The sequence below is a fragment of the Pituophis catenifer genome, unplaced genomic scaffold (genome assembly GCF_029215685.1).
Source record: "Pituophis catenifer annectens isolate HBS135680 unplaced genomic scaffold, rPitCat1.0.hap2 SCAF_10, whole genome shotgun sequence".
In the NCBI taxonomy this organism is placed as follows: domain Eukaryota; kingdom Metazoa; phylum Chordata; class Lepidosauria; order Squamata; family Colubridae; genus Pituophis; species Pituophis catenifer.
In genome coordinates, this window is record NW_027256890.1 from 22027595 (window position 1) to 22037235 (window position 9641).

The 9641-nt window shown below is 45.3% G+C and overlaps 1 protein-coding gene across 1 annotated transcript; it reads left to right on the forward strand.

The window, feature by feature from the left end:
- The first annotated feature begins 1678 nt into the window (after window positions 1-1678).
- Window positions 1679-7983, forward strand: LOC139321570 (transmembrane emp24 domain-containing protein 10-like). The gene is made up of 5 exons (XM_070950319.1): window positions 1679-2170; window positions 2325-2445; window positions 4580-4653; window positions 5218-5344; window positions 7530-7983. Exons 1-5 carry the CDS (start codon window positions 1976-1978, stop codon window positions 7649-7651), a joined length of 639 nt encoding a protein of 212 aa, XP_070806420.1. The 5' UTR covers window positions 1679-1975; the 3' UTR covers window positions 7652-7983.
- The last annotated feature ends 1658 nt before the right edge of the window (window positions 7984-9641 follow it).

Consider the following 9641-nt stretch of genomic DNA (forward strand, 5'->3'; position numbering starts at 1 on the left):
GAAAACCGAAGGGAAGGGAAAGAGCAGGCTGGGGGAGATCGGAATTTGACCTAAGAGTCAAAGTGTTTCACTCTTTTGTGAAAATGCCTCGTCATCAGGACAGAGACCCTGGACAAAATACAGAGATTGTTAACTCTTTTTATTTCTTCCTGGCGTAGACCGTGGGGTGAGGTTCACCCCAAATGCTTTCCAAGGCTCGGGGGCTGCATTTGCAGGTTGCAAGCTGGGTTAGGTTTTCAAAAACATGAATAAAACAAGTTTTTCCTCAAACTTGGCAAACTTTAAGACAGGTGGACTTCAACTCCCAGAATTCCCCAGCCAGCCATGGGGGAAGTCTGCCACACATGTACGGGGAGAAGGGGCCTGTGGTGGGGCTACACACATGCGCGGGGGCTGCATGTGGGGGGGGTGCACATGCGTAGGGGCGCACAGATATGCAAGGTGCATGTGCAGGGGCCACACACGCATTGCATTTTGGGGCTTCGGGCGCATGCATACATAATCATGCACGCTTTAGGCACTCGGTCCAGAAAAGGTTAACCATCACTAGAATAGGAATAAAATAAGAATAATTAGAATAGAATTAGAATAGAATTATATAATATTTATAGAATAGAATTATAATATATGGAATGGAATTTAATGTAATGGAATAGAAGAATAAAGTAATAATAGAATAGAATAGAATAGAATAGAATAGAATAGAATAGAATAGAATAGAATAGAATATGGAATGGAATGGAATGGAATGGAATGGAATGGAATGGAATGGAATGGAATAGAAGAATAGAATAAAATAGAGCCCTGGTAGTGCAGCAGACTAAAGCACTTATTAACATCAGCTGCCTGCAATTACTGCAAGTTCAAATCTCACCAGGCTCAAGGTTGACTCAGCCTTCCATCCTTTCTAAGGTAGGTAAAATGAGGACCCAGATTGTGGGGGCAATAAGCTGACTTTGTATAAATATACGAAAGTATGAAGGTTATTGCTTAACGCATTGTAAGCCGCCCTGAGTCTCCGGAGAAGGGCAGCATATAAATCATATCTAATAATAATAATAATAATAATAATAATAACAACAACAACAACAACAACAACAGACTAGAATTGAATAGAGAATAGAATACTTTATTGTCACATTGAATGTACACAGCTCTCAAAAGAGTCATCATCACCTCCAATGTACACTACATAACCATGACAGAATATATAAATACAAAATATAACCCCACATATTTGATACAGAGAAACAAACACAGCCTAATAATTCCAATATATACAATCAATGTACATGGCCAGAAAAAAAGGAATCTTCCCAGTTTACTCCAACTCCCAGAATCCTTGGCGCGTCGGGCGACTGAGGAACTCTGGGAGTTGAAGTCCAACACCTGAAAAGTTCCCCAGCTTGGGAAATAAATAACGCGGGGAAGAAACCCCCCGGGGGTCAAACCGCCCCTTCCCCCAGCCTCGGCCCCCTCCCTTCCCCTCATCCCCGCCCTCCCTTCCCCAAAACCCCGCCGCGCTCCACCGGGATGGAGACGGATGGAAAACCGGCCCCTTCCCTACAGGCCCTTTCCCCGGTTTTCGTAAGGGGGCGGTCCTTCCTGAGGCCCCGCCCCTAACCCGGAACGAAGCTGGTGGCCGCGCCACGTCGCGGGTAAACGCAGCCCGAGGGGGCGCGGCGAGTAGAAGCGAGGGGCGCATGCGCGCTCGGACAATTCCCCAGCCGGAGCTCGCGCGCCTGGGGAAGCTGTAGGTTTGCACCGTGCAGAAGGCGATCGCCGGGAAAGCGAAGCGGGCAAGGAGGGTCGTGTGAACGTGCCAACCCGGGTTCTGGGTGCGATCTGAGCCCCGAAGGGCTGGGATCGTTGCATTAACTCCACCACCACCACCAGATCAGCACCGGGGTCGTTTGGAGACCCCTTCCCATATCAGCACCGGGGAAGGCGAGGGTGTCCCTTTTGCACCGTTCCCATGTGGCTGCCCGCCTTGCTGGGTCCCTGGGCTGTGCTGCTGGCCCTGTTTGCCGGCAGCTGCCGGGGGCTCTCCTTCCACCTGCCCCCGTTGAGCCGCAAGTGCTTGAAAGAGGAGCTGCATCGGGATGTGATGGTCACGGGAGAGTTCGAAGTGTCCGAAGCGGCCGCACCGGGTATCCGGACAGACTTAAAGGTATGGGGCATCCTTTCCTCCTCCCCAACCCCTTTGCACAAAGGGGGGGTCTTCCCATCCTTAATGCACCCACCTGAGCTCTGCAAACTCTTGCTGATCTGCTTTTTGCACTCTGTGCATGCTCAGGGGGTTTCTCTCTCCTTCTGCCCCGCAGGTGACGGACTCCGCCGGACACCTGCTCTACTCCAGAGAGGAAGCCAAGAAGGGGAAATTCGCTTTCACCACGGAGGATTATGAAGTCTACGAGATTTGCTTTCAGAGTCACGGACAGCCAGGTGCAGGCATTCAAGCTGCCTTGACTACAGGCCCCATCGTCCCCATCCAGGGCCTTCCTGCAGCTGGGCGATGATGATGGGTCTTCACTTTGGGAAGAGAGCGAAAGATACAATAGATTATGTGTGGTTTTTTACTCCCAAGTACAAACTTTAAATTAGAATAGAATTCTTTATTGGGCAAGTGTGATTGGACACTTAATTAATTACTTCGTTTGTGAGTTTTCCCAAAATTTGTGTGAATATATATATATATTTGGAATGGTCAGCTAAAGCAAACACATTGAATCTCGCAGCCCCCTAAATCGTCCCAAAGCTAAGATTAAAAAAGTCAAATGACTGTAAAATATGTTGTGCAAAGGCAAAAACGGGAAAAAAAGAAACTTTTTAACTGACGTGGTTAAATGGGATTTGCCCCCAAAGTCAGGAAATTTACTTTATTTTAAAATATCTTCGTTCCTGTTTGACCAAAGGCACTTTTACTTTAGGTTTATTTTTGAAGGTTTCTTATTTTGCTTCGGGGCTGAAAGAGGCTTCAGAGAAAAACTGGACCCCATTATTATTACAGTTGTTATGGTTTACATATACAGTCAGCCAGATGTTTAAATTTAAGGGCATTTTTATCCATCTATCAAATCTTTTCCCTAGGACTTTTGATATTTGTTGTTGAATAATATTAAAGGTCTGGTCACACTCACAAAATGTCAGCTGTCCCAACCCAAGCTGCCTTTTGCAATTGACTGATGGGGATTTATCTTGTCAATGCTAGTAGTGTTCCAGATGTTTTGGGATTGCACCCAAGGCGCTTATCACTATTGATTCTAACTTTGTTTTCTTTAGCCATAGTCCTTCTAGATGCAAATCTTTGTATTTTAGGATTTAATAACCGTTATTATGTTTAGCTAACCTCGCTTACTACATTAGAACATTGAAAATATTAAGAATAGTAAGAACATATTCTTTTTTTAAATAATAATAATAATAATAATAATAATAATTATTATTATTATTATTATTATTATTATTATTATTATTATTATTATTATTATTATTATCAATGGTTCGCTGCACAGTCAGCCAGAAGTTTACTGGATTTGGCCTTTTTATCCACCTATTGAGTCCTTATATTACTATTAATATACCGTATTTTTTGGACTATAAGACGCACCGGTGTATAAGACGCACCAAGATTTTGAAGAGGTAAGTAAGAAAAAAAAACAGTTTTTGCCCTCCCTGGCCCCCAGGAGCACTCTGCAGGCCTCCCAAACCCTCTGTATGCCCTGTTTTTTGCCTGTTTTTGTGAAAAACGAGGCGTGCAGAGGGTTTGAGAGGCCTGCAGAGTGCTCCTGGGGGCTGGGGGAGGGCAAAACTGCCCCGGTTTTGGGGAAACTTGGGCCTGTTTTTCGCAAAAATGGAACGAGCGGGGCAGGGCTTCGGGAGGCCAAAAATGGCTATCTTCGGTGTATAAGACTCACCAACATTTCCACTTTCTTTTAGGGGGGAAAAAGGTGTGTCTTATATTCCAAAAAATACCGTAATTAATAAGAACATAACGAAGCTGCAGTAGGCTTTCTTAGCTTGGCTTTCCTATGTTTAGTAAAATCACATATTGCAATTTGTAAACCACGATTGGCGACTTAGTACGTCGTAGGAACCCAGCCATTTCAATAAAACGAATCATGGCTTAGGTTAGGCCAGGGGTCTGCAACCTTAAACACTCAAAGAGCCGTTTGGACCCGTTTCCCACAGAAAAGAAAACACCGGGAGCCACAAAAACCTTTCCCGTGCCTGACTATTTCTCGAGCGGCCACAAAACTAGCCTATGTAGTTGAATTAAACCTTCTGTTTTCTTCTGAAACTTTTCTTTTCTTGGATTTATCCAATGGTTGGCCTACCGGGGGTTGAAAAGCTCAATAAATCGTGTGCTGGCAGGTGTCGCACATTAGCGGTTGTGACGCATATTTTGAGTGCCAAGGAGCCGCAGCAGAGGGGTGAAAGAGCCACATGCGGCTCCAGAGCTGCAGGTTGCTGACCTCTGAGGGACTGAGGGACCAAACTTGCCTGTATAACTAATGGGATTTTTCTCCTTGTGTTTTTCATCCTATACCCAACCTTTCCTTTTATTTTATTTTTCCAGGGAATTTCCGGCTGCCGGACCAACTGGTCACCCTCAATGTTAAACATGGGGTAGAAGCTATGAATTATGAAAACGTAAGTCAAATTTTTGTAGCTGTGAATGTTGTTAAGTTCAGATAATAGGCTGCATTCAAACCACAGAATTAACACAGTTGCCCAATTAACTCACTTTCTAGTTTGGAAAGTGCAGCCCATCATCAAATAACTTAACAGAGTCAGTGAGGGAAACCAGATTCACTTAACAACCATACAATTCACTTTAACAACTGCAGGGATTCACTTAACAACCATGGTAAAAAAAAAAGGTCATAAAATGGGGAACGACTCCCTTAATAACCATCTTGCTTAGCAAAGGAAATTTTGATTCCAATTATGGCCGTAATTTGAGGTGGATAAGCTCGTTTGTGGAAAAAAAAAATCCAGTTGTTCACCATGTTACGGAAATATCCTTTGAGGACTGGTAACTTGATTAGGCGTGCGATGTGACGACAGCCGTTAATGGTGGCGCTACTTCGCTTCACTTCTCCCTGTTGGCGCCTGGGAGGGATCAGGATGACATCACAAGCGTGATGATGTCACTGCAGACGTGAGGTCACTCGTCCCCTCTTCCCCCGCCAAACTCTATGGTTTTTCTGCCAGGTCGCCAAAGCGGAGAAGTTGAAACCGTTGGAGATCGACCTCCGTCGCCTGGAGGACCTTTCCGAGTCCATCGTCAAGGATTTCGCCTTCATGAAAAAACGGGAAGAGGAGATGCGCGATACCAACGGTGAGGCCGGACTTTCTCATTGGGGATTTGAACCGCTGCTTTTCTGGACAGCTGACTCCAAGAAAAACGGCAGAACTTACCACCTTTGCATCCGCTGCCCCTCTTTGTTTCCAACCTTCTCTAGTTCTTCTGAACTCCCAGGGAAGCCAAAACTCGGTGTTCTCTAGCCTTAGACACTGTGTGGACTTCAATTCCCAGAATCCCCCAGCCAGCCAGCATTGCACTGACTCTGATTGTAAACTTGAAGTTAAAGAGAAAGGAGATTCAAGCTATAATATGTCGATATGAGCCACCAATCAATTTTCCTTCTAACAAGGGCTAGATACCAATAGCAATAGTACTGAGACTAATATACCGCTTCACAGTGTTTTACAGCCCTCTCTTAATTTAATTTAATTTAATTTAATTTCGAATTTATATACCGCCCTTCTCCCTGAGGACTCAGGGCGGTGTACAGCCAAGATAAAAAACATAGAATACAAATATTAAAACATTTAAAAATATATATAAAATTTGGCCCAAAAAATTAAGAATCGCAGACTAATTAAAAGAATTTAAAAATTTTAAAAATTTCTTCTTAAGCCAACCCGGCTTGATGAAAAAGATAGGTTTTCAGGGAACGACGGAAGGCATTGAGGTCCTGGATTCTTCTTATCTCCGGAGGCAACTGATTCCAGAGGGTGGGAGCCCCCACAGAGAAAGCCCTCCCCCTGGGGGCCACCAGCCTACATTGTTTGGCTGATGGCACCCTGAGGAGGCCCTCTCTGTGGGAGCGCACGGGTCGATGGGAGGTCATCGGTAGCAGCAGGCGGTCTCGGAGATAGCTAGGCCCTATGCCATGGAGCGCTTTAAAGGTGATAACCAACACCTTGAAGCGCACCCGGAAGACCACCGGGAGCCAGTGCAGCTCGCGCAGGAGCGGTGTTACATGGGAGCGCCATGTTGCTCCCATCACTACCCGCGGTTTACAGAGCCAGCCTCTTGCCCTCCAGCAATCTGGGTCCTCATTTTACCCACCTCAGAAGGACGGAAGGCTGAGTCAACCTGGATCCGGTCAGGATTGAACTGCTGGCAGTGGGCAGAGTAAGCCTGCAATCTAACAGGAAGGAAGGAAGGAAGGAAGGAAGGAAGGAAGGAAGGAAGGAAGGAAGGAAGGAAGGCTGAGTCAAACCTTGAGCCTGGTGAGATTCGAACTGCCAAATTGCAGTCAGCCGGCAGTCAGCAGAAGTAGCCTGCAGTACTGCACTCTAACCACTACGCCACCACGGCTCATCAGATCATAGATTCTCAATCTTGGCAGCCTGAGGATGGGCACATTTCAACTCCCAGAATCCCCCCCACCAGCATGTTTTGACTTAGATTGACAACTTGGGGTTAACAAACAAGGCGATTCAGTGTAGACCTCAGTTATTGTCCGTATGAGCCATCTGCCAGTTCACCTTCAAACAGGCTAGATTAGAGTTTCTCAACCTTGATTGCGGAATTCTGGGAGTTTAGGTCTCATGTGAAATATGCTGGTTGGCAAATTCTGAATGTTGAAATCCATCCCTCTTAAGGCATGCTGGTTGGGGAATTCTGGGAATCGAAGTTCCACTCATATTAAAGTATTCTGGCTGGGGAATTCTGGGAGTTTGCAGTCCACATGTCTTCCAGTTGAGAAGTACTGAGCTAGATAGTCACTTGTCAGAGGATTGATTTAACGCTCTTAACAATCCCATCACTTAGCAACAGAAGATCCGGTCCCAATTTTAGTCGTAAGCCGAGGACTACCTCTGTAGTCCAATTTAGCATGTTGGGTGAGTATCCTAGTTAAAGATCTGCGAAGAAACAGTGGTGAAGCCAATGATGATTTGGCTGCATTCAGGACCAGAAGTTAAACATGGCCAGTTTAAGACTTGCAGGCTTCAACTCCCACAATCCCTCAGCCAGCCATGTTTAGTCCCCAAATTTCGCCAGTTGTGGACTTGTGGACTCCAATTCCCACAATTCCTCAGCCAGCTATGTTTGGTCCCCAAAGTTGGCCGGTTGAAGACTTGTGGACTTCAACTCCCAGAATTCCTCAGCCAGTCAGTCACATTGGCTAGGGAATTCTGGGAGTTGAAGTCCCTCAAGTCTTAAAGTGACCACGGTCTTCGTAACTGCCATCCGCCGTGTTGTTGATCCTTCGTCTACTTTCTTTTTGCAGAATCCACCAGCACTCGAGTTTTCTACTTTAGCATTTTCTCCATGCTGTGTCTGGTCAGCTTAGCTTCCTGGCAGGTGTTCTATCTACGACGGTTTTTCAAGGCCAAAAAACTCATCGAGTGACGGAGACCTGATCCAGGATTCCTGGTCTCCTTACCTGATTGTGCCAAGATCTCGGGACAAACCACTTTTATCTTCTCACTGGCCCTCCGATCTCAATGGAGGGGTGACACGGAAATTGGACTCTTTTCGGGCCACAGATTGGTTTGAAAAAACAGCCCGTCTTCTCTGTTTTGGGTGTGTTTCTTTTCTCTTGGACTCATCTGGGTGATTTTTCTCACCATCTCTGCATCTTTGGGGTGGGGTTGGAGGGCGGGCATCCGATCTGACTGTTACGCAATTTGAGCACACTGGATGATAACTGTATTTGGAAGTAATAAATCTTGGTTCCTAGACTGGTTGGTGTTGGTGGAGAAAACTCGTTTGAAACTTGAGTTGGGAAGAAAAGTTTTCAAGGTCAGAAATATTAGATTGAGGGCTATTACTTAACCCAGTGATGGCTAACCTTTTTGCCATTGCGTGCCAAAAGCAAGGGTCGCGCAGAGGGGTCACACATGCCCACACCCATAATTCCATGTGCTCCTCCCCTCCGGCACATGCATGCGTGACCCCCCCCACGCTCCCCCCACTTTTGGCACGTGATGGCACGGTGGGCCCAGTAGGCCTGTTTTTTGCTCTCCCCAGGCTCCAGAGCCTTTCTAGGAGCCTGGGGAGGGTGAAAACGGCCTTCTCACCCCCCCAGGCCCTCCGGAGGCAGGAAACAGCCTGTTTCCCTACTTCCGGTGGGCCCAGAAGGCCCAAAAATCAGCTGGCCAGCGCGCGCATCTGTGGCACGCGTGCCATAAGTTCGCCATCACGGACTTAACCCATGATGTTGGTGAGTTCACTCCTCTCCCTAAGGCTAAGCCATTATTTCTCCAACTTTTAAGATCAGGGCTTCAAGAAGTCCCAGAATTCCCCAGCGAGCCAGCTAGGCTGACTGGGGAATTTTGGGACTTGAAGTCCAGACATCTCAAAGTTGCTAAGATAAATACTGCTCTTAAGCAGTAATGCCACTGGATTATTTTAATTGGACATAGATATGACGTCACAGGTTCCAAACATCTTCCGTCACTTTGCAATAATATTAGTACTCACATAAACATATAGTTTATAATGAAACTTTGTTCATTATTTAAACATAATCTAATATTAATAATTTTTCCCTTATTTCTATATATTTATTCATCTCTAAACATACATTTATCTATAATAACATCTATATTTTTATTCTAACACTGTACATTTGTCTTGGCTGCCCTCTTGTTATCTATCCAATCATAAAATTGTTCCCGGATTTTCCCGGTTTCGCTTTTATCCTTGAGTTCCAAAGTGAGTCTGTCCATTTCTGCACAGTTAAAAGATTTTCAGTAATATTTCCTCTTCAGTTGGAATACCTTTCTCTTTCCATTTTTGAGCGAAGGCTATCTGTGCCGCCGGGAGTATATGCAGCAATAGATCATTGTATCTTTCTTATATTTTCTTTCTATAATTCCCAATAAGAAAAACTCCGGTTTGACTTCTATATTTGTTGTCAAAATTTCTTCCAGCCAATTCTTTATTAAATTCCAAATTTGGAAATGCAACTAATTCATTGCACACTTTTATTTTTTTAAAGGGGTTTACCCCCTTGCTGGCTGTGAATCCCAGGATTGACTCTGTGTATGAATCACTGTAGATCCCCCCCCAATAAATGTTGGGATACCCCAAACCCAAAAGGATCAGAATAAGTAATCTGTCCACACGGTCAACCAAACTTTTTAAACATTATTTCAGGGTTCTCCAAACTTGTCAATTTTAAGACTTGTGGACTTCAACTCCCAGAATTCCCCAGTTAGCATAACTGGCTGAGGAATTCTGGGAATTGAAGTCCACAAGTTGTTTGGAGAGCGCTGCCTTATTTCAAGGGCTGGCAGACAAGACAAAAGGAAAATGTGAAGTCGGTCTCGGAAGCTTCCCGGTGCGGGTCACTCTTAACTTTTTGGAAGTTTATGAGCCTGTTGAGGGGAGGACT